Source organism: Nicotiana sylvestris, chromosome 3 (assembly GCF_000393655.2).
Source record: "Nicotiana sylvestris chromosome 3, ASM39365v2, whole genome shotgun sequence".
NCBI lineage: Eukaryota > Viridiplantae > Streptophyta > Magnoliopsida > Solanales > Solanaceae > Nicotiana > Nicotiana sylvestris.
The window spans coordinates 205965936-205992301 of NC_091059.1; the positions used below are offsets into that span (position 1 = coordinate 205965936).

General features: G+C 36.5%; 1 protein-coding gene and 1 pseudogene across 1 annotated transcript; one reads left to right on the forward strand and one right to left on the reverse strand.

Annotated features, from left to right (window-relative positions):
• Nucleotides 1–5453: 5453 nt before the first annotated feature.
• LOC104210683 (beta-glucosidase 44-like) lies at nucleotides 5454–8479 on the forward strand. Its single transcript, XM_009759630.2, has 11 exons — nucleotides 5454–5736; nucleotides 5841–5899; nucleotides 6244–6319; nucleotides 6418–6489; nucleotides 6565–6652; nucleotides 6740–6992; nucleotides 7073–7188; nucleotides 7343–7560; nucleotides 7666–7697; nucleotides 7793–7895; nucleotides 7978–8479. Exons 1-11 carry the CDS (start codon nucleotides 5484–5486, stop codon nucleotides 8253–8255), a joined length of 1548 nt encoding a protein of 515 aa, XP_009757932.1. The 5' UTR covers nucleotides 5454–5483; the 3' UTR covers nucleotides 8256–8479.
• A 344-nt stretch (nucleotides 8480–8823) lies between these two features.
• LOC138888604 (exonuclease 1-like) overlaps nucleotides 8824–26366 on the reverse strand; it is a 102729-nt pseudogene continuing 85186 nt past the window's right edge.

The following is a 26366-nucleotide window of genomic DNA, read 5'->3' on the forward strand; positions in this document are numbered from 1 at the left end:
TGTAATTGTTAGATCTATTATTGCTTTAGCTTCTTCAAGCCAGTGGGTGATCTTTCAAATGGATGTCCACAATGCCTTTCTGAATGGAGATCCCACTGAGGAAGTTTACATGGAATTGCCTGAGGGGTTTGCCAGACAGGGGGAGTCTAGGAAGAAGGTCTACAAACTACATAATTCACTCTATAGACTAAAGAAGGCACCAAGGCAGTGGAATATGAAGTTGACATAATCTCTGCTCAACATGGGCTTTCAGCATAGTCATTATGATTATTCTTTGTTCACAAAGAAAGATGGAGATGATATAGTTGTCATATTGGTCTATGTTGCTAACCTCCTCATCACTGGGAACAATCAACAACTATTATGCAGTACTAGATCAGATCTTATGAAGAAATTCAAGATGAATGAGGTGAGCTCAAATTCTTCTTAGGAATTGAGTTTGCAAGGTCCAAAAGAGGGATTCTTATGTGCCAAAGAAAATATGTATTAGAGTTAATTTCTGAGTCTGATTTGAGTGGTGCAAAGCCTTCTGGAACACCACTAGAACTGAATCAGAAGCTAACCTCAGTAGAGTATGATAATCACTTAAAAAATGACAATGTCCAAACAAATGAAAATCTTGACAATCCTGGTGCTTATCAAAGACTAATTGGAAAGCTGTTGTATCTTACCATGACAAGACCTCACATTGCTTTTGTGGTTCAAGTACTCATTCAGTATATGTATTGTCTTAAGAGGTCTCACATGGAAGCAGCACTGAGGGTTGTAAGGTACATAAAATAAGCTCCTGGCTTAAGCCTCTTCTTGTCTGCAGAATCTTCAGATCAACTAAGTGCCTTTTGTGATTCAGACTGGGGGCATGTATACAAACTAGAAGGTCAGTTACAGGGTACTTGGTAAAGTTTGGAAGTGCACTTATATCCTCGAAGTCGAAGAAGCAGAGCATTGTGTCTAAGAACTCTACTGAAACTGAGTTTAGAAGCATGACTTCATGTGCATCAGAAGTTACCTGGCTGGTAGGACTATTTAGTGAACTTGGTGTCAAGGTTAAACTTCCTATAACCTTGGTATGTGAAAGTAAAGCTGCAATCCAAATTGCAGCAAATCCAATCTTCTATGAAAGGACAAAACATATTGATATAGACTGCCACTTTGTGAGGGAAAAATTAAGTCAAGGTATGGTGAAAACTGAGTATGTCAACACTGCGAATCAACTAGCAGATATACTTACAAAAGGCTTGGAAAGAGCTCAACATGTGCATTTGTTGAACAAGCTGGGGTTGAAGAATATTTGTATCAACCATCGGCTTGAGGAGAGTGTTAATCAGCATGGTTAACCTTAATTTATTTATTAAGTGTAATGCTAAACCATAGTTAGTGAGTTAGTTAAGAAAGTTAGTTTGAGTTTGTTGTAAGTGGTGGTTGTTTGTACAGTTAGTCCACAACTTCTCTTTTAGAAATGAAGATTGCTCTTCTCTCATTTCCTCTCTTCTAGATTCTTCTTCTCCTTCTTCCTCTTAGCTCAAAGCTCTCGGCTAATAAATACTCGGTATGTTGTTGTCGTCGAAGTGAACGTTGGTTTTGGAAGACCTAAAAACTGTCAGACATCAAATTTAGTCGCCCAAGAAGGTAAGATCAGTGTTTTTAACATTAGGCTAAAAATCTAGTTCTAGTTCACGTGACTGCTTAACAAACAGCCCCCCCTGGGGTCTGAAGATAGCATGAGAGAATACGACTGAGAGTAACAAAGACCTCTTTTTCAGCAGGCGTGCGTAGAAATGGGCCCAGAGAGTCCTTTATGGAATAGACCAAATGGGAATAGTATCCAATCTCCCACTTCAAATTTTAAGACCATCCTCAGTGAAAACCATGTCTATTTTAGCCAAGGGACTAACTAATCAAATTCTTCCTATTAGATTTGTTTTGACTGTTTGAGCTATTCAACACCACATGCTAAATGATATATAGTCGTCACTTATCACTCTTAAGCTAAAATAGTTACTGGCCTCATCTTATATTACTCTTAGCTAGTCTTAGAAGAGGGTAAAATTTCCCCGGTTACATGGTATGGTAGAAAATATAAAATAAAACCAAACTTGAGCTTATAAAGTTAACAAGTGTAGAAGAAGACAAATCATAAAATAAACAAACAGCCTCAAAATCTAGAACTTCATCAAGAAATTCCATAGAACATATCTAAATAGAGTCTGTTAGGTGCAAGATAAATAAGAACTGGATTTAGTGGTGGCAAAATGGACTAAAAATAGTTATTCATCCATATTATTAATTAAAAAATAGGTTTGATAATGAAATTTTTAAAAACGGGTCAAATATGGCTAAAAACCATATTATCCACTTAAAAATAGTAATAACTATTGGGAATCCCTCAAGTTTGGAAGACTCGGAAGTTTCCCAAAAATAATCATATTCAAGAAGCCATGAATAACATAGATATCCATATTATACGCTGAATAACCTATTTTCTATTCATATTAAATATAGGTCAGGTCGAATAATTTATTCGTTGTTGCATCGCCCGTTTTCGACCTGTCCATATCCTACCACCCCTTTTGTCACCCCTAACTGGACCAATAAAATCCGGGACCTAGGATTACCACCACTTCTTTTATCCCCTTCTTATCAATACAAATTTCTCTTCCTTGTTTGTTACCAATCATTGAAGCAATTTGTTTCATTTTTGGTCAACAAAAGAGTCCCTCTTTCTACCTTTTTTGTTGTTTATCACCTTGTTTTTGCCTTCTCAACTTGATACTTCGTACCTTAATTATATTACTCACAAAGCACGAGTCACGGCTGAGGTGGAACACTGGTCCTACAAACTAAAATATAGAGAGAAATGGGAGGAGCAAATTCCATATAACCATTGAAATTTGGTAAGTTTCTTGAGTAATAATTTGTGAACCACCAAGGTGTTTATCAGATGGAAATTTGTCATACTTTTCTTGAGGGCTTTTTCTTGAAAAATTATAAAGGTGTCGTTTCTACAATTTCTTTTGCTATACCAAGCTTCTTTAGAAAAATGAAAAACCACAAAGGTGAGGGTGTGGCGTTACCCAATCTTAGCAGAGGAACTAACACCATTTTTGTATTTGCCACGAATTTATTCTCATGTCACGTGAATCCATGCTCCGCTTCCTAGAATATATATAGTAATGTTAATTTTTTTCAAAAATACTTAAATGTATATATAAACATCCAAACTCAAAAGTATCATATAATGTGATGATTATTAAAATTTGGGTGCATCTTTCTAAGTGAGGTTATGAGTTAAATCGTATGTCTATCTTATCATTTTTCCCCTTCTTTTACTAGAATTTGGCATACCCATAAGTAGGAGTCAAACCGAACTGAAAAGCCACACCAAACCGAAAAGTCAAACCAAATCGATTAAACAATCTTTACTAGGTTTGGTTTGGTATTGAACAAAAAAATTTGAACCAAACCGACATATAAATATATAATTTTTTATATATACTTTTAAGACTTTATATAGAATTTTGTTTAAAAGATAACTAACAATATCTGAGATCCTCTCACAGGATATAATATCTAATAGAACTATAAAGTGTATTCATTTTTATTTACTTTAAATAACGGATTCTATCATTTTCTTATTAAGTATTGAAATGCGTTAATCATCTCTTTGTTTTTCATATTCATAAGTCAAAATTTCTTATATCTTTTTCCAATTTGAAGTGGCAGTTAGATAATCTAAAATTATATAGAACATATCATTATTTAGGTGTCATATTGATCTTTATGTTAAACTATTAAATTCGGTTAACCTTGAAACTGTACATCAACCAAAAATTATTGTTACACGACTAAGAGAATAAACTATTATGTGTTACTAAAAAAAGTTCTCCCACAAAAATACGTTAATAGATCATATGTTTTTTTTTTTAATTTTTAGTAAACATATATTCAATTATCAAAACTTTATCTATGACTTTAATAAAGCAAGATTGGAATAATATTTATGTAATAAAAAACCCCGAAAAACCCAAAAAATCCGACAAAACCGAACCAATCCAAACCGTTATAATTGGTTGGTTTGGTTTTGATAAAATCCGAACCAGTCCGGTCCATGTACACCCCTACCAGTGGCCACAAGAGATGGACATACCTAGTGTCACTTCTTGCATATTAATTCTTTCTTTGTTTGGTGTATTAATTTTTTAATCTGACACATTGAGGAGTATAGATATATCTGGAAAAAATTAAAAGTTAAACTCGTAAAATTTATATCCTGAAATTATTATATATTTATAATAGTGCACTCATCTTCCCAAAATCTTGGATCCGTGCATAGGTGGTTAAAAGGTGATGTAACAAGAATTCAACCCCTAAATCGCGGCAAGCCATGCTAACCCCGTCCGTTATGCTCTACGTAGTTTTCTGCTAAAGTTTATATTTCGTCAACCAATTACGATGTTTGCTATTGTCTCAAACTCAAATTGGTTAAAAGTTGTCTTGTTTTCATCTCCGATTAAAATATGAAATATGATGAATTTATGTCCAATTAGTAGACGAACTTCAAATTTCTCTAATTAAAGAGCAAAACATATTTCGTTGTTATAGAATTGCTGGTCAATAGTAGAATGTTGAAGTGGAAAGTGGAGAATATTCATAATTTAAAGTTGGAAGGAACCTTATCGTAAAATGGGAGGGCAAAAATAATTTTCACCCATATATTAAATTAAATATTAATTAAAAGGTGGTAATTTCTATTAGACTTGGTAAAGGACAAAGAAAGAGATATTTCTCTCCGACTGTAACTCTGTAAGAACATTAATATTACTCCACTTATACGGTTACTTTTTCTTTTTTAATAAATTTTCTCCTTGTCTTTGTTTTTGCCTAGGACAAAATAAACCTTTGGCTAATCAAACTCTTTAAGATTAATTCCTCTAATTTTCATAAAGTAAAATAAGATAATCATGTAGATAAGATCGATTATTTTAATAAACTATTTAACAACCTAGAAAGAACGAAATATTATGTTAAAATCTTGACGGATGTACTTAAATCATTAATTTTTTTATCAAAAAGGAGAAAATTTATGAATTAAAACTCCTAAGCAAAATCGCCTAATTTAGGTCAATATTTAGTCCCTTACCAACTTTATCTCGAGAAAAAAAAATATTTGAATAAGTAAGATAGTAATTAATCTTCTAAAAGAATACTAAGTACTACTTATAAGATAAACATGGAACAGGTTAATATTTCGTCACGTACCAACTTTATCCCGATAGAAAAGATAGTGTAATAAGATTGATTAATTAATCTTCTAAAAGAATACTAAGTACGATAATTATTCTTCTAAAAGAATACTAATTAGTACTGCTACAATAGGATAAGCATGGGACCCAACTCTATTATATTTTTCTTCTATAAATAGATTTGTCTTGCCACCACGTACCTTCACATTCTACTCAAACCTCTCCATTGAGTACTTCACAATGATTAAAGCAATTAGTTCTCCATGGCTAATTATGCTGCTAATTGCAGTACTAAGTACTGTAATTACAGTTAAGTCTGACATTAATGATATTTCGCCGGAAAAGTTGAGTTTTGACACCGGAGGTTTAAGCAGAGAGAGTTTTCCGAAGGGATTTATATTCGGAACAGCAACTTCTGCGTACCAAGTTGAAGGTGCTGCTAGTACTGATGGCCGTGGACCTAGTATTTGGGATACTTTCATTAAACGACCTGGTATTAATACATTAATCTTGGATTATACAAGTTTTAATTATGTGATTTTGATTTTGTTGGTGTTTTGCTTTTACTAATAAATTTTGATGGAATAATAAAAACAGGAGTTGAACCAAACAATGCCAATGGAGAAGTTGCTGTTGACCAATATCATCGTTATAAGGTGAGTGTACTAAGTTAATATATGCTGCAACATATAGGGGTCGGTAGTAATGTCGGAATTATTTATGTTGAGATTAGTTATTATGATTATTAAGTATCTACTATTTGGTATGTATTAAAGGTTTTGAAAGGTCAGTTCCGTCTTTATTATTACAATCCCATATTGTGAATGTCTGACCTATAATGTAAAAATTCCTTTACGTATAAGTTAAACTCTTCATAAAATTGGAATTACTGAATATAATATAAAGACTGAAGTTCAAGTACAGGACATTAAGCTGTTTGAATTTTTCCAGTAATGACTTCAAAAAGTCATGTTATTTGATGCCACTTTAATGGGTACAGGAGGATATTGATCTGTTGGCGAATCTGAATTTTGAAGCTTATCGCTTCTCTATTTCATGGTCCAGAATTTTCCCAAGTAATTTCCCTATTCCTTTTTTATTTTATAGTCTATTCACTAGCCATTTGCAATAATAAGTTAAATTTTAATCTTTGCGTCTGAAATTTGTAATGTAGATGGGACTGGTAAAGTAAACTGGAAAGGAGTTGCTTATTATAACAGGTTGATCGACTACATGCTCGAAAGAGGTAACAATCATAGAGATTGTTGTTGTGAAAATACATAGTTTTTACTATACTGAAATTTAAACAAATTTTTAACAGGTATTACCCCATATGCTAATCTTAATCACTATGATTTACCACAAGCACTTCAAGATAGGTACAATGGATGGTTAAGCCGTGAAGTCGTGTAAGTATATCATCACTTAAACTCATGCTACTACCAACTATTTGCTTCTTTATTTGAGTTATGGTTTTTATTGTTGGAATATTGCAGGAAAGATTATGCTGATTATGCGGAGTTTTGTTTTAAGACATTTGGAGACAGAGTGAAGAACTGGTTTTCGTTTAATGAGCCAAGAGTTGTTGCTGCTTTAGGGTATGATACTGGATTCTTTGCACCCGGAAGATGTTCTAAACCATTTGGAAACTGTACTGAAGGAGATTCTGCAACTGAGCCTTATATTGTTGCCCATAATCTCATCTTATGTCATGCTACTGCAGCTCAGAGATACCGCGAAAAATATCAGGTACGATTTTCTCTTTCTCTTTTTCCTACTTTGGAAATCAAAGATCGCCTTTTGACCTTATTTTCTAAATGCAATAACAGGAGAAACAGAAGGGAAAATTTGGCATTCTCTTGGATTTTGTGTGGTATGAACCTTTGACAAGAGGAAAAGCCGATAACTATGCTGCTCAAAGAGCAAGAGACTTTCATTTGGGATGGTAAGAGCTTTCACACATAGTAATGTAGTCATGTTGGAATTGCTAAATTAATGGGTGATTCTTACCGGTAGATCCAGAATTTAGATATTGTCGTTTCTGAGTTGAGAGAGTGGGTTCTGACTAACTATAATCATACTTTGGGGTTGTTCGACAGGTTTTTGCATCCTCTTGTATATGGTGAGTACCCAAAAACCATGCAAAATATTGTGGGGAAGCGATTACCCAAGTTCACGAAAGAAGAGGTTAAGATGGTCAAGGGATCAATTGATTTATTGGGCATAAACCAGTACACTGCCTACTACATGTATGATCCTCATTACACGACACCACAACCCTTGGGATATCAACAGGACTGGAATGTTGGATTTGCTTGTAAGAAACTACTCTTTTACTAATTCTTAAGTTATAAATGAAACTACTTGTTTTAGTATGTAAGAGGTTCTACTGATTCTAATTCTTTCACTTGCTCTTATGTAGATGATCGCAAGGGAGTACCAATTGGTCCCAGGGTGAGTATATGATGAAGTTAACATTGTTTTTAACCTAAAAATGTACTAATATCCTAATTATTAGCTAACACTATCTTTATTGAATATGATTGTAGGCACACTCAGATTGGCTATATATCGTTCCATGGGGTCTACATAAGGCTGTCAACTATGTTAAAGAACGTTATGGAAATCCTACCATGATTCTGGCAGAAAATGGTATGGTTTGTTTAATTAGTGAAACTTTTCAAAGCTGCATTTGACAAAAAGAATGTCTGAACTAATAGTATATGATTTACAGGTATGGATTATGCGGGCAACATTACCCTTCCTAAAGCATTATATGACACCAAAAGGATTGCTTACTACAAGAGCTATTTGAAAGAACTAAAGAAGACTGTAGATGAAGGAGCTAATGTCATAGGCTATTTCGCGTGGTCATTGGTCGACAACTTTGAATGGAGATTGGGTTATACTTCCAGATTTGGCATTGTCTATGTTGATTTCAATACCCTCAAACGATACCCAAAGTTGTCAGCATTATGGTTCAAGAAATTACTTAGGCGCCACAAGCATTAAGGCGGCTCTGCCCTTGTCTGTCTTTTTTTACTCTCATTAAAAGTAGTTCAGTTTTTAGAATGTCTGTTTAGATTTTAGAGGACTTGAAACTCATAAGTTGGGGCCTTTATTAGGCACTAGGATTTCAAGTTGTGTTAGTTTAATACAAGAATGTTCTTTCTACAATATAGCTATGATGTTTGCAAGGAAATAAAAGTATGAATGATACAGCTTTAGTACTGCAATTCCTAATTCTTGACTTCTACTTATATAATTATATGCACAAGTCAGAACAAGTATTTTAAACTCTGTATCTACTTGGAACCTTCTAATTAATAAGCACTAAGAATCAAACTTACATAATTAGATTAGGGTTATGGTCTAGATAATGGAAGATTGACCAGTCTCGACCTTTAAAAAAAACTTAAAAAATTTATCACAGTTTACAGATTGCTTACCAGTGGAATGTTGGCAGAGGAATTGTTGTGTCTAATTGATGATAAAATTAAGAAATCTGCAAGATAATAGACTAAAAAGGAAAAGTGACTGATCAAAGTAAATTAATCAAGGCTGAAACAAATTCAATAAATTACACGCGAGAAAAGAAATTCAGTATAGAGTTTTTCTTGTTTTCTGAACTTTGACAATTACTCCTCTTAACCTTCCTTTCATTGGTAACTTTTCTTAATTCAATTCTTTTAATCGGCTTAGATTCCACACTTTTTTGTGATTCTGGAGTAGTACATACAACTTTCAGGCTTTCAACCTCAGTCACTTCTGAGATTTGTTCAGTAACACTTTCCATTTCATCTGGCTCAATTTCCTCCACTTTTCTTTTCCTAAAAAGGATTATTATCTGGAACTTTACTTCTTTCTGCAGACTCTTTGTCTCTTTTCCCACCATTTTCCTAGTTGATATTGAAGGGCATAGCATGTTTTGAAGAGCTACTGCTTCCTCTATGCACTCCTTGTCGTCCATAAATGGACACTGGTTCTGTTCATCCGAGGCTTGCTTCGTCTCCACCACTGAAAGTGCCAACAAAAACTGTCTCTAATAAAAATTTGGAGCATCATTATCATTTTGCCAGCACATTATGTACCCCTTAGTTCCATTTAAATGCACTAGAAAACGATTGTAATATTAGTGACAATCTATATGTCATGCTTGCCTGTTGTTTCTTTTCTAGTTTTACTAGAAGAAATAGCAAGAAAACTGCCTAAATTTTGAAGCTTGAGCAGATGCCTGTTGTCGAGAGAATGGACCGCAAATTTTCTTGATGTTTGCAGTGGACACATGATTTACCTTGAGCAATTGCAGTTGCCAATGATGGAAGAATTTCTCTATTGACTGTCAAGGATAAATAGTTTTGCCATACCTTTCATTGCAAAAGCATCAGATATAGCAATTTAAAGCACTATTTTGCAAAAGGTCAGAGAATGCTGAAGCTTCATTCATAAGAGAAGGCAAGCCCCAAGTAAGAGGAGGACAAATTTTGTCATATAACTCCAATAGGATGAAAACCACAAAGAAACTAAAGGATACGGTCCTAAGAAGTCAAGTTCTTCGTCCAGAAACTGCAACAGCTGTTCTGGGACAGGTTTCAAGTGCTTGGTCTGCTTCAAACTAATATCATATCTAATTAAACATAGAAGAAAAGTTTATCATTCACGTGTCAGCTGACAGAACAAATGCAGAACTATATAGAAAAGTTGTCATGTTAATTGTTAGACTCACATTCTAGCATGGTGGAAAACTGCAATAGCTTCTTTAAATGATTTTGTGTAATCTTCAGGGACTTGATCTCCCTTCTCAAACTTTAACATGGAAAGAACCTGTTAAACATTGGAAAATGATTTTTATCTATGAAGCTCTAACTGTATAAATCTTTTCAGGACATCTTAAGTTAAGAACAATCAGGGACAGTACAAATTCAGCATTTGCCCGTTCAACCCCCCCCCCCCCCCCCAAGAGTCACGCCCAAAAGGAGAAAGGAAGAGGAAAAAAGAGCAAATAAACATCTATGCAAAATCTAAAATCAACAGTAATTACGGCTTCCTGTTGACTCCATTAAATTGTTGAACAAGATCTAGTGCAAGTAATTATTCCATTAAATGTTGTTCCTCAATGTCTTGCTGTAAAAGGCTCTTGTAAATTCACTGTGAAAAAACAAAGTTGATTTTTTGGAAGAGTAAAAGTTATGGCGTAATATCTTTGATATTTGTGGTACTTAAGAAATACGTAGATATTCTAGAGTCTTGGATATTTAAGGAAGATATTAGTAGAAGATGATAGAATTGTCGAGATTATTTTTGTATATAAAATCATCACTGGACAAGTATAAATAGGAGTAGTCTTATGCATTTGTAACGAAGCCAAAAATCAAGAAAGTCTTTCTTTCCTAAACAAGTTCTCATATCTAAAAACTCTCTTCTCTTTTCAAGCTTCTTTTTCTTTAGTTGAATCTTCCAATCTTAGTTAACGATCTTGGGTTAGCAGAAGGTCTCCAAATAATACTTTTCTTCTGCTATTTTTTACATGGTATCAGAGTCATAGTTGGCTTCTAGATATATTTGCAAGGTCGGGTTAGTGGTTGATTCAACTGGTTTCTCTAAATGGATTTGGGGGGTCGTGCTAATGGACTGGGGATGAAATTATTAAACCAGTCCAACTACAAGGTATGAAAGACTTGTATGGAGTCATACCTTGTTGGTGAGGATTTGTGGGAAAATTGTCAATGGGAGTAACACAAGTCCTCCTGCTAACGCATCGGAAAATAGCAATGCGCGTAAGAAGTGGAAGCAGATTAATGCTAAGGCGGAATTTATCCTAAAGAGGTCTATCTCTCCTAATTTATTTGATCATATTATAAGGTGTAAATCAGCTCATGAAAAATGGAGGACCTTCGATCGGCTGTTCAACAAGAAGGATGAAGCTCGGCTATAGATTTTGGAGAATGAGTTAGCTAACACCACTCAAGGTAATCTCTCTATCATTGAGTATTTTTTGAAGATTAAAAATCTGTGTTCCGAAATTACTCTATTGAATCCGGACGAGGCTATCTCTGAAGCACGAATAAGAAGAATTATTATTCGTGGTTTAAAGCTAGAATATATTCCCTTTATTACATCGATTCAAGGATGGGTTCAATAACCATCTTTGGAAGAGTTTGATAATTTGTTGTCATCACAGGAGCTACTAGCCAAACAGATGACTGGTGTATCTGTCAAAGAAGGGGGAAGAAAATGCTCTTGCCGCTGATAAGAGGAACTTTAAAGGGAATGCAAGAGATAAACTGTACTCTCGATCCTCAAATGGTTCAAGCTCACCAGGAAAGAAGGGGGAGTCTTCCAGCAATGGTAAGAAGCCTTTAAAATATTACCGTTGTGGCAAAGTTGGACACATAAAAGATATTGTCGAGCCAAAGAGAACAATATGGGTCAAACCAAGAAAGCCGCTGAAGAAGAAGAAGAAGAAGAAGAAGAAGAAGAAGAAGAAGAAGAAGAAGAAGAAGGAGAAGAAGAAGAAAAAGAAGGAGGATGAGTAGGAGGAGGAGGTTGGGGAAAGTACTTCGCAGCGGAGACTCGAGCAAAAATGCCATGGCTTCCATAAATTTTGAAAGAGACTGGATCGCGAATTTATGATGTGCGCACAATCTCACTGGAGATCAATCCAAATTCTCCACCTTTTGCGAATACAACAGACATGATGTCATTGGATATAGCAGATAATACAGTCCATAATATGGAGAAGGAAGGCACTGTTGTGATCAAGGAGAAGCAAAAAGACACTATCACCCTCAATAGAGTCTTTCATGTTCCAGGAATGAAGAAAAATCTATTTTTAATTGCAAATGTTGTAGATGCTCGAAACTATTTGCTATTTGGCCCATGTGATGTGAAGTTCCTCCAAAATATCAAGGTACTCAAGGCAGATATCATTCACTCAGGTAAGAGAGTTAACAATTTATATATTTTATTTGTCTCTAATTCATATATTGAGAAGATGAATAGCAATGATAACACATATCTTTGGCATGCTAGACTTGGACATCTTAGCATGGATAAATTAAAAGCCATGATAAAATTGAATCTAGTAGAAGGATTGCCTAACTTAAGAAATTTTGGTGGAGGGGAGGTTTGTGAAGGATGTCAATATGGAAAGGCACACTGTCTTCCATTTGATAGATCCTTGTCAAGGTGCAATGTCCCACTAGAACTTATTCACAGTGACTTGATGGGGCCAACGAGAACTTCTTCATTCTCAAGCTATTCTTATATGCTAATTTTTATTGATGATTTTACTAGATTCACTTGGATTTATTTTGTGAAGCATAAATCAGAAGCTTTCAATAGGTTTGTGGAGTTCAAAGAAACAGTTGAAGGCAATCTCGATTCCAGAATAATGCAGCTGCGAACTGATAATGGCAGTGAGTTCACTTCAAATGAATTTCTTTCCTTTTGCCGTTAGCATGGCGTTAAAATAGAACTCACATACACTGATACACCATAATAAAATGAAGTGGCTGAAAGGAAGATCCGACACTTAACTGAGATATGTAAGAGTTGGCTTCATGCCAAGAATTTACCTAGAGCCTTGTGGGCTGAAAGTATGAAATGTGCAGGGTATGTGATTAACAAGATGCCTCTTTCTCTAAACAATATGAAGTCTCTCTATGAATTATTGTTTGGAGAAAATCCTAGCATTAAACACCTCAGGATTTTTGGCTCTATTTATTATGTTCATATTATGGATTCTCAACGGAGCAAGTTGGATGCCAAGGCAAGACAATGCATCTTTGTCGGATATGATGAAAGAAAAAAAGGGTTGGAAGTGTATGGATCCTAAACCCCATCTCTTCATTGTTTCAAGGGATGTCATATACGGTGAAGTCTCTTTGTATGATGGATTTGCGCAAGAAGGCACAGGTTCTAAACCCTTGAACCTTGAAGCATCAGATCTGCCAATCACAAGTACTTCTTTAGATAATGCAGTTGTTGATGAGCTAAAAGAAAGGGGGAGCCCAAGAACTCAACGACATGAAACTCGGCAAAGAGATGATTCAAATGTTTCAGGAAGGCCAAAAAGAACTATTGTTAAACAAGCTCGTTTCAAAGATGAAAATTTCGTCAGCACATACTCATGTTCTTTGCAGGACCAATTAAGGAACCTTAAATATTTAGGGAAGCAAGACGAGCCAGAAAAAATAGTGCTGAGATCTTCACCAAGACATGGCGTAAAGCATCGATTGAGATCTTCAGCGACAAGCTTGGGATAGCTTCCAAAAAATCACTTTAAGGGTGAGTGTAAAAAAATAAAGTTAATTTTTTGGAAGAGTAAAAATTATAATTAGAAGAAAGTTATAGAAAGTTATGGAGTAATATCTTTGATATTTGTGATACTTAAGAAATACCTAGATATTCTAGAGTCTTGGATATTTAAGGAAGATACTAGTAGAAGATGATAAAATTGTCTAGATTATTTTTGTATCTAGAATCATTCCTAGACAAGTATAAATAGGAGTAACCTTAGGCATTTGTAACAAAGACAAAAATCAAGAAAGTCTTTCTTTCCTAAACAAGTTCTCGTATCTAAAAACTCTTCTCTTTTCAAGCTTCCTCTTCTTTAGTTGAATCTTCGAATCTTAGTTAACGATCTTGGGCTAGCATAAGGTCTCCAAATAATACTTTTCTTCTACTATTCTTACATTCACCTCTTGTCCATATATCTAGTATCAGGTAAAGATTAGGTATCAGACTGGTGCAAAGCTGATATAAGCAATGCTAAACAAACCAAGTATATTATGATGAAGTTATCATAGCAATTAATCACCAATTACAGATACAAGAAGGTAAACTTCCTTGTTTTGAACAAATAGAGAATATGCTTACTCGATCTAAGCTACGATACTTAGAGACCAGATTATAAGCTTTTGTGATTCCTATACTAGGGACAAACGGAATAAAATCACAGCTAGCTAATACACACATGCGTGCAAATGATGAATAATGTAACTATTGTAAAAGTTACAAAGAATTAAGACAATCAAATGCTATTCAGAAAGAATTTCAATTTCAGCAGCTATTTTGCTTCTGTTGACTACACAAAAAAACAATTCCATCACCATTATTAGCTGCAAGAGTAGTCTATGCTTGATTTTAAATGCTTTAGGTTTGGTTATCAATGCAAATGAGTTAAAGCTAGAAATTTCAAGTAACCTACAAATAAATCTTTGTTCAAATATCTAAAGGAAGGAAGGTGAGTAGCAGAACTAAAAACACGATCTAGTACCACTTCTTAACCATTGCCAAAGGAATCCATCTTAAAGAAAACCTACTCAAAAGTACATAAAATTAACAGAGGTCACTTAGCTTTTAATTAAGGGAATTGAGCTATTAGGAGAGCAGCAACCTCCATTAGGCCATATCAAGGTATTTGATAATTTCTTACAGCGGGACAGTCATATGCTAGTAAGTCGCTATCCTCAGAAATTACTGGCACAATTCCACTCTTTTCTTCTTCTAGGCTAGACAAGTAGGCTAATTGTGCATCAACTTCATATGGTGACATAACAAATTCTATATTCTCTGACTTCAGAATCTGCATGTGTTGTTAGAAGTATACCACCCACTCCTGATTAGTGTTAGGCCCATATTTTGTTTTGTTATTATTTGTATTGGTCTAGGCCCATTTTCATTTCTTTGTAATTATTATCTGAGTTGGGTTAGAAGGGGAAGTCAGGTCATGTATATATATATATATATATATAGTTTGTATTCCTCATCATTTGTAAAGAGTCGGATCATTTGATTCTTTCAGTTCAGATATAATATCAAAAGCTCTCTTCTCTCACTCTCAAACCCTAGATCAGATTTGTATGATTTCACCTCAATTACTACTGTTAACATGGTATCAGAGCCCGGAATCTCATAGATCCGGTGTTCTTCTTCCTTCCGAGGTTACCCTTGTCGGATATCATCACTGTTACAATTTCCGATGAAACTGACAAAATTGACGGAGTTTTTATTGATCGAGCTTTATTGTGGTCTTTTTCTTCTGCACAACACGATGATTATCACTTCCCCCCTGGTTACTGCTTCAATGCTGCGCATCAAGGTCCAAACAGCATATATTAGGGTTTGCTGGTGATTTTTCTTTTGATTTCAAGGTCATACCTTCTCCGGTTGCGAGAAGAGTTGGTATTCTCTTTCATTTTCTCCTATTGTTTTGTGATTCTTCATTAGGATTACTATTTTTTTTAGTATTTTTGGTTTCAATGGAGATATCTACTACATCTTCACCTCCATCTATTTTTGACACTACAAGTGCTACATCTACCCGTCATCCTTTTCATCTTGATGATTATACTCATCTTTGCCGTCCCTTGTATGTTCACCCTTCTGATTTGTTGGGTAGTTATTTAGTCTGAGCCCTTTGATGGGACTTGTTGTGGAAGTTGGCGATGATCCGTGTTAGTTGTTCTTTCTGTTAGAAGTAAGCTGGATTTCATCCATGGGACTGTAGAGAAACCTCCTGAGGGATCTCCTCTCATGCGATAGTGGCAGAGATGCAATGATTTAATTTTTGCATGGCTTTCTAACTCTGTCACTAAGCAAATTCATTGCACAGTCGTGTATTCTGAATATGCCAAGGATATTTGGAGGGAATTAGAGACTAGGTATGGGCAGGCTGATGGTGCTAGAGTCTTTGAGATAAAGAAGGAATTATATCACATTTGTCAAGGTGCTCTTGACATTACCTCTTACTTCAACAAAATAAAGAAACTTTGGGATGAGTTGGCTTCTATTTCTACGAGTAAGTGTACCTGTGGTGGTGGTGTCAAGGTAGAGGAGGAACAACGTATTTACCAGTTTTTGATGGGGCTGAATGATGTATATGTTCAGGTGCGCAACAACATCATTATGCTAAAGCCCATCCCCTCTATTGATATTGTGTACAACATCCTCCTAAGTTATAAGAAACAGAGACAAATGTCCTCTACCTCTCACTTTACTTCAGAGTCTGCCTCCTTTAATACTGGTACTTCTAAACTTGCTTATGCACCTCGAGTGAATTTTGAGTCTTCAAAGTCTCTTATTTGCAAATACTATAAAAGATCTCGACATAGCATTGAAAAGTGCTACAAGCTCCATGGTTTTCCACCTAATTTCAAATTCACAAAGAATGTTGCACCTCGAAAAACATCTGCCAATGCTGCTATTAGGTGGTGCCAGGTACTTTCAACTAATCCATGTTGATACTTGGGGTCCCTACCATTCCCCTATATCAGGTGGTGCCAGGTACTTTCTCACTATAGTTGATGACTATACTAGGGCTACCTGGACCCACCTTTTTGGTTCCAAAAGCAGTGCTTTTGACCTTCTTAAGGGTTTCATAGCCATGGTAGATACCCATTTTCCTTCCAAGGTTCAAACTATTAGGAGTGACAATGCTTTAGAGTTAGGTTCTTCTACCTCTGGTTCCAAATTCTTTGCTGAAAAAGGCATCATCCACCAAACTTCTTGTCCACATACTCCTCAACAAAATGGTGTAGTTGAAAGAAAACATAGACACTTGCTTGAAACTGCAAAAGTTTTGCTTTTCCAATCCAGCTTGCCTACTTCTTTCTGGGGTGATTGCATTCTCACTACCACTTATCCTATCAACAGGTTCCCTTCTTCTCTTCTCCATCACAAAAGCCCCTTTGAACTCCTCTTTGGGAAGCCCCCTTCCTATACCATCTGAGATCCTTTGGCTGTCTATGTTATGCCAATGTTCCTAAGATCCATAGAGACAAGTTTGGAGCTAGGTTTGTTCCCTATGTTTTCATAGGCCATCCCTTTGCTAAAAAGGGATATAAGTTGTATAATCTTTCTTCCAAATATTCATGTGTGTCCAGAGATGTTATTTTCCATGAGACCATATTTCCTTTTGCTCAACCTTCCTCCATTCCTCTACCTTCTTCCCCTCCTTCTCCTGTCTTTCCTTCCCGATCCTCTCCCGTTGATATCTTTCCTTCTGCTACTCCTTATTTCTCTACCTCTAATGAGACAAGTGATGAGGCTCTTCCATCATCTTCCCCTCTTCCTTGTGATGTCTCTCCTTCTTCCTCATCTCCTTCTTTTGCTGCTTTGCCTTCTTTTGCTCCTACTCCCTCCACTTCTCCTCCACCTGTCAGGAAATCCTCCAAACCCCACAATCCTCCCAGCTACCTCCAAAACTATGTTTGCTCTTCCCTCCTTGTTCTAAGCCTGCTGCTTCCTTCTCAGTTGCTGGTGCTCTTTCTATTTTTGAACCCCAGTCATATTCCCAAGCTGCCCTTGTTCCTGAATGGTAGGAGGCTATGAGGCAGGAATTTGAGGCTTTGGAAGCCAATGGCACATGGTCTGTCATGCCTTTGCCTCCTAGTAAGAAACCTTTTGGGTGTAAGTGGGTTTATAAGGTTAAATATAAGGCTGATGGCAGTGTTGAGAGGTTTAAAGCTAGATTGGTGGTTAGGGGGACACTCAGGTAGAGGGTGTTGATTTCCAAGAGACTTTCTCTCCTATTGTCAAAATGCCCACCATTAAAACTTTGGTTGCTCTTGTTGTCAAAAGACATTAGTGTTATGACCCATTTTCTGAACAAGCCGGGACCGACACTAGATCACTAAACATGACCGAACGAACCATCTCTGCTTATCAAATCTATTATAACTCCAAACTTTATATGCAACAAGGCAATACTCTAACCAAATACTTTTGATTAATTTAAACATTTAAATAATCAACTCCAAAATTTAATTCGTAGTAACTACTGAATTACTGCTAAGTAATTATCAAAAATATTTAAATCTTAACCCAACGACTATGTCTATGAAGCCTCTACTGATAAACTGATGCACTGCTCAAGACATGAGATTTTCTAGCCAGTTCTCTAAGTAAACAAAGAAATAGCTAAATAAAAATGACTCTAAGGAACACCCCACGAACAAAAGCGAAGCTCACCAATAGCACTGGAAGAGAAGGAAGTCCTAACTCGTAGCCTATTTGCCTGCAAAACCGGTTCCTATTTTGTACCGCAGACCAACGTAGGTTCCCAAAAGAGAACGTCAGTACCATCCATTGTACTCAGTGAGTCTCACCAACAGGGGGCGAAACTTTAATATCATATATATTACGAGTAAAGGTTCTAAATGCATGTAAAACATAAAGCTTATAAGAGTAATTCTAAATAATTGCATAATAGCAGTTTATGAATATTCTAAAAGAAATTCTTTTCTTTTTCTTTATTGTAAACAAAATATACTTCACTTTATACTTTGGGAGTTCCAACTATCCTGACTTAATTCTGTTTCAGTCACCGTGTGATCGGCACGGGTTCGATCCCAACCTGATCGAATATACCCAATCCACGAGGTGCCACTCGCTTTATGATTCTCAGCGCTCATGTCTCATACCCTAGCATGGCTAAGTAAATTCTCAGCAACGAGACCCTCGGCTCGTGTGCTCCCTACTTTGGCACAAGTAGTTTCAGGAAGTCAACGCTTTGGTCAGGACCCTAGGCCTGGACGATGACCCCTAACAGCCCATTTTATGGGCTTTAGGCCCTTTTTCTTTTTTTTAACTAGTATTTAATGATATCCACTTTTAATAATTAATAATATTAAAATTATTAATATTTCCCTAATTGTATATCCGATTATTTAAGTGTATACACACACACACACACACACACACACACACACACATATATATATATATATGTATATATATATTTCACTATAGGCAAGATAAAAATAATAGTAATAACAATAATTTAGTTCTATAACTAGCGTATCTTGAAACTTTTATAAAGTTGAGGAGTGTTGCAATCTTCCCTCCTTAAAAACATTCGTCCTCGAATGTTTCTAGGGCCTTATTCTTAAGTTAACAATCATTCCTTAGGGACTCAAAATTTTGGCTAACTCCCTAAATTTTCAAAAATTTCGGCAGAGTTTCCCTTGTAAATTGGACTATCCAAAAAATATCCCTGTCACAAATACCACAACTACACCAACAACAACCAAATATACCATAACAGGCCATTTATAGGTACCATACACAGCTCATAAATTAATTACTCACACTCTGGCAAGGAAGTACCACAATAACTAACAAGAATCTAAAGCACAACAACTTTAGCACAAATAAATTACTTTAATGAATTAAATATACTACGGCATAAACTAAATTACTATAACAACTAAGTATAATCTAGGAATGACAGAAATACTTGCTAATTTGTATTTAATAAATGAAATATAAATGTCAAAGCAAACTTAGGTTCACATACCTTTTTCCTCAAATAAATATGGATATTTCTTTCTCATATCTTCCTCGACCTCCCACGTAGCCTCTTTTGAATCATGATTACTCCAAAAAACTTTTACCGATGCTAAATCTTTTGTTCACAACTTTCTTATTTGCATATCAAGAATTTCTATAGGTACCTCTTCATAAGTCAAGCCTTCTTTAATTTCTATGGTATTGACAGGTATTATATGCGACTCATCATAAATGTACTCTCTAAGCATAGACACATGAAAGACAGGATGAACAGAGGACAACTCAATGGATAGCACTAGCTTATAAGCCACGTGTCCTTTCTTTTCTAGAATTTCATAAGGTCCGATAAATCTAGGGCTAAGTTTCCCTTTCTTACCAAACCTCATAACTCCTTTCATTGGTGAAACTTTCAAAAACACCTTATCACCAACCATGAACTCTAACTCACGATGCCTCTTGTCAGAATAAGATTTTTGACGACTCTGAGCCGCTTTAAGTCCTTCTCTAATTAGCTGAACTTTATCCAAGGCCTCACAAACAAACTCTGGACCAATCAATGACACCTCTGTTAGTTCAAACCAACCCACTAGAGACCTACATCTCTGCCCATACAACGCTTCATAAGGAGTTATACCGATGATGGCCTGATAGCTACTATTGTAAGCAAATTCTATAAATGGCAAGTGATCATCCCAATTACCTCCAAAATCTATAACACACGCACGCAGCATATCTTCGAGAGTTTGAATGGTCCTTTCTGCCTGGCCATCGGTTTGTGGGTAAAAATCGGTGCTTAAATTAACCTTGGTACTTAATCTTTTCTGAAATGCCTGCCAAAAATGCACCATGAACTGAGGGCCTCTGTCAGATATGATTGAAACTGGAGTACCATGCAATCGGACTATTTCTTTGATGTACAACTACGCATACTGCTCTACGGAATCTATCGTCTTTACTGGTAGGAAATGTGCGAACTTTGTCAGTCGGTCTACAATAACCCAAATTGAATCATGTTTACGGTACGTGCGAGGTAGACCTACTACAAAATCCGTATTAATCATCTACCACTTCCATTGTGGTATCTCTATATCTTGAGCTAGGCTACCAGGCCTCTGATGCTCGGCTTTGACTTGCTGGCAATTTAAACATTTAGCCACATGATCTGCTACTTGTTTCTTCATGCCTTTCCACCAATACAACTCTTTCAAATCTAGATACATTTTGGTAGCACCTGGGTGGATAGAGTACCTCGAACTGTGAGCTTCCTCCATTATGGTCTTCCTAAGACCATCTACATCATGCACACATAACCGATCATTCAACTTCAAAACTCTGTCACTTCCTAGAGTAAAAGTAGTGATTTCTTTGTTTTTGACTCCTTCTTTTAATTTCACTAAGTACGGATCTTCGTCTTGCTTAGCCTTAACATGCGCAACAAGGGAGGATTGCGCTAAGGCATAAGCAGTTATACCTCCTTCTTCGGTCTCATCCAATCTAATTCCATCATTTGCCAGTTTTTGAATTTCTCGACCCAAAGATCGCCTTTGTACTGTAAAATGGGCCAAGACACCCATTGACTTCCTACTAAGTGCATCTGCTAACACATTTGCTTTGCCCGGGTGATAAATGATATTGATGTCATAATCTTTCAATAGCTCGAGCCACCTTCTCTGTCTCAAATTTAATTCTTTTTGCTTGAAAATGTACTGGAGGATTTTGTGATCTGTAAACACTTCAGAATGCTCGCCATAAAGGTAGTGACGCCATTTTTTTAGTGCAAACACCACTGTTACAAGCTCCAAGTCGTGTGTGGGGTAGTTCGTTTCATGATTCTTTAACTGCCTGGAAGCATAAGCAATAACTTTTCCATTTTGCATAAGAACACAACCGAGACCAACTCTGGAGGCATCACAATACACTGTGAACACACCCAAACCTGTCGGCAAGGTTAATATAGGTGCAGTGGTCAACCTCTTCTTTAACTCTTGAAAACTCTGCTCACAAGCGTCTGACCACTGGAACTTAACTGTTTTCTGGGTCAACTTAGTTAATGGAGCTGTAAGTGAGGAAAACCCCTCTACAAAACTTCTATAGTAGATAGCTAACCCCAAGAAACTCCTAATTTCTGTTGGTGTTGTCGGCCTAGGCCAGTTCTTGACTGCTTCTGTCTTCTGAGGGTCTACTTTTATTCATTCGCTAGATATCACGTGGCCTAAGAATGCCACTAACTGCAACCAGAACTCACATTTTGGAAACTTGGCATAAAGCTCATTCTCCTTCAAGGTCTATAAGGCTATTTTGAGGTGTTCTGCATGATCTTCCTTGCTCTTAGAGTACACCAAAACATCGTCTATAAACATAATAATAAATGTATCCAGGAATGGCTTGAAAACTCTATGCATGAGGTCCATGAATGCAGCTGGAGCGTTTGTCAACCCGAAGGACATCACTAGAAATTCATAGTGCGCGTAGCGAGTTCTAAAGGCTGTTTTTGATATATCCTCTTCTCTGATTCTCAACTGATGGTACCTTGACCTCAAGTCTATTTTTGAAAAGTACTATGCACCCTGAAGTTGATTAAATAAATCATTAATTCTTGGCACTAGGTACTTGTTCTTGATAGTAACTTTATTCAACTGCCGATAGTCGACACACATTCTGAGAGACCCATATTTCTTCTTGACAAACAGGATCTGGGCACCCCACGGTGAAACACTCTATCTGATGAAGCCCTTGTCAAGAAGGTCTTTTAGTTGTTCTCTCAACTCATCAAGTTCTGCTGGAGCCATCCTATAAGGAGGTATAGATATGGGCTGAGTGCCTGGCATAAGATTAATGCCAAAGTCTATGATTCTTTCGGGAGGAATTCCGGGAACGTCATTTGGGAAAACTTCTGGAAATTCTCTAACAACTGGCACTAACTGAAGAGCTGGTGGTTCTGATTCTAGATTAATGATGTGAGCCAAATAGGCGAGACACCCCTTACCGATCATTCGTTGTGCCTTAAGGTAAGAAATAAACTTACCTACAATCTATGTTGAACTACCCTTCCACTCTAAGACTTCTTTATTTGGAAATTATAACCTGACTATCTTGGCATGACAATCTAATATGGTATAGCAGGAAGACAACCAATCCATAGCCATGATCACATCAAAATCCACCATTTCTAACTCTATGAGATCGGCGTTGGTGTTGCAACCTTGGACTGAAACTATACAACCTCTATAGACTTTGGTGACGTTCACTGACTCGCCAACTGGAGTAGATACTAGGAATGATTCACTAAGTTGTTCAGGTTCTAGTCCAAGGTTAATTGCAAAGTATGGAGTCACATATGAAAACGTTGAACCTGGATCCATTATGGCATAAGCATTATGTGAGCAGACTAAAAGTATACCTTTAATAACTTCTGCAAATGTCTCTGCACTCTAACGATCAAGTGTAGCAAACAAACGGGGTTGTCCCCCTCCCTGAGTAACTCGGTCTGCACCTCTGCCTACTCCATGCTCGGTCTAATTATGATAACCACGAGCCTGAGGTGGTGCAACTGCAGTAGCTGAGGAACTAGAAGGACGAGTTGATCCACCACTAAAATTACATCACAACTTTGGGTAGTTGGCCTTTATATGACCAATGTCTCCACAATGGTAGCAACCATGAAACTCGAGCTTGCACTAACCTGAATGTTGCCGCTTACATGTTCCACAAAGACCTTGTTGGTGTGAATGTTGCTCAGCATGACTCTGGCTATGTGAGGATGATGTCCTAAAATTCTAATTCTTGCGAGAGTGGTTTCCATAACTCTGAGTACATCTAAAGGAAGACCCACCACCTAACTGATGACTGGACTGAGCTGGTACTAATGAATCCTTATTAGAGGAATCCCTTCCACCTCCACTGGATGTACCATTAAACCTGCCCGTTGTCCGGGCTTTCTTGTTATGCTCTTTTTCTTCTCTCCTTTGATGTCTGTCTTTTTCTAAGTGCTTGGTAAATCCCACAACAAAGGAGAAGACTGTCATCTCTACTGTTGCAGCTAATATCATATCCTTAATGTGGTAAGCTAAACCGCCAACAAACATGTGACTATTGCTTTTTCTGTCTTAACCATGTGAGGAGCATGCTTATCCAACCTTATGAATTCCATGTAGTACTCTTGCACACTTTTGTTCCCTTGCTTGAGCTGTTAGATCTCTGTAGCCTTAGCTTCCCTATCCTCTTCCGGGATAAAGTTAGCCATAAAGGCCTTTTCAAATTCTTCCCAAGTAGGCGGACCATCATCTTCATCTCTTTCCTTTTCCCATATCTCAAACCAAGCGCCAACCATATCTCTTAGCTGGTAAGCAGCCAGCTCCACAGCTTCATCATCCAATGTCTTCATCGCTCGGAGGGCTTTCTTGACACCCTCCACCACAATATTGGATCTTCCACAACTATAGAACCATGGAACACTGGAGGACTCAACTTTAAAAATTCATTCACTCTTGAGGACTCAGAATTGTTTTGTCTATTTGATTGAGGTGAAAACTCATCTCTTCTCTCATTCTGGTTGGCCATGAAGGCTTTAAATATCTCCATAGCACTGTTGACTGCATTAAACATCTGACCCACCTCTGGAGATATAGTTGTCTGAGTCGGAGCTGCTGTTGGGGGCGGTACTGGATCATTATGCTCCACCCCTTCTTCATGTTCAACCCAGGGTACTTGAACCCCCTTTGTGGATTTACCCTTCCTTTTCTGAGTTGAAGCCTTTTTAGTTCTGCCTTGAGCTACAATAATAGCAATAGTTTCTTGAGCAGCATCCTGAGTGTCGGTGTCAGAGTTGCGAGTATGAGCCATTTCTGCGAGTTTTAAAGGAACGAATACATCAGATAGTTTCTTAGAGGTAGGATCTACTGCACGATCTAAAGTATGAAAAAAATGAGATTTTTCCTAAATGCTTGTAGCCTCCTGTTTATAAGTATGGCGCGCTTCATACCCATAAATAAGACTCTACTAACACGGCTTCATAGACCCCTAGGATTCCATAAACCCGAGGCTCTGATACCAAGTTTGTCACGACTCATTTTCTGAACAAGCCGGGACCTCCACTCAATCACTAAACATGACTGAGCGAACCATCTCTACTTATCAAATCTATTATAACTCCAACCTTTATTTGCAACAAGGCAATACTCTTACCAAATACTTTTGATTAATTTAAACATTTAAATAATCAACTCCAAAATTTAATTCGTAGTAACTACTGAATTACTGCTAAGTAATTATCAACAATATTTGAATCTTAACCCAACGACTATGTCTATGAAGCCTCTACTGATAAATTGATGCACTGCTCAAGACATGAGATTTTCTAGCCAGTTCTCTAAGTAAACAAAGAAATAGCTAAATAAAAATGACTCTAAGAAACACTCCACGAACAAAAGCGAAGCTCACCAATAGCACTGGAAGAGAATGAAGTCCTAACTCGTAGCCTATTTTCCTACAAAACCGGTTCCTATGTTGTACTGCAGACCAACGTAGGTTCCCAAAAGAGAATGTCAGTACCATCCATTGTACTCAGTGAGTCTCAACAACAGGGGACGAAACTTTAATATCATATACATTACGAGTAAAGGTTCTAAATGCATGTAAAACATAAAGCTTATAAGAGTAATTCTAAATAATTGCATAATAGCAGTTTATGAATGTTCTAAAAGAAATTCTTTTCTTTTTCTTTATTGTAAACAAAAAATACTTCACTTTATACTTTGGGAGTTCCAACTATCCTGACTTAATTCTGTTTCAGTCACTGTGTGATTGGCACGGGTTCGATCCCAACCTGATCGAATATGCCCAATCCACGAGGTGCCACTCGCTTTATGGTTCTCAGTGCTCATGTCTCATACCCTAGCATGGCTAAGTAAATTCTCAGCAATGAGACCCTCGGCTCGTGTGCTCCGTACTTTGACACAAGTAGTCTTAGAAAGTCAATGCTTTGGTCAGGACCCTAGGCCTAGACGATGACCCCTTCTCAGAATAAAGGATACTCCCAAAAATCTTTTCTTTCTAAAACTTGTTCTTGTGACTTTTCAAGTCTAAATCTTTTATACATACTCATACTGGTATCTTTAAATGTAAGGCATGACATAAGAATGAAATAAACATTCAAAAGTATTTATAAGAATTCTTGATCCTTCATGAATTATCAACATGAAAATGGCATATAAGAATAACATAAAAATCTGAAATTTATACACATGTATCAAAATAATCATCTAAACTTTAGCTAGAAAATAATTCTAAGTTAATAGGTACTTACTACTCCACTTAAGTATATATTAACTCTTTTATGCAATTCATCAAACACCTTGTGTGCATGCTTTTGTAAGTTAAACCACTTTAGTAAATGGTTATATCAACTCATCTCAATTTCTCCTTTCAAGTAACAATGTAAGTTCCAATTCTTGTAATCAACTCAACGATCAAATACTATAATAATAAGTCACAATAAGTATCCAATTTCCCAAAAAGCATTAATCTTTTGTCAACTCTAAGAACTTTAGGTTCAACTTCTAAGTTTCTAAGTTTTGGGGTGAGATCTTATTCTAACGATCCTTTACAGCCTCTAACAACCTTAACCCGTCATAGCAATCCAATAAAAATGAAGAATTTATCTTTTAACACAAAAAACGTAACTCGTATTTGATGGCTGTTCTTGAGGTTTTGTAAAACTTTTATATGAATTTACCCTATTAGGGTGTTAGATTCTAGTATATAATGATATTATAGCTTACAATTCTGTAAAAAGAATTACCTCAGTCATAGCCTAAAGAAGGTCCTGCG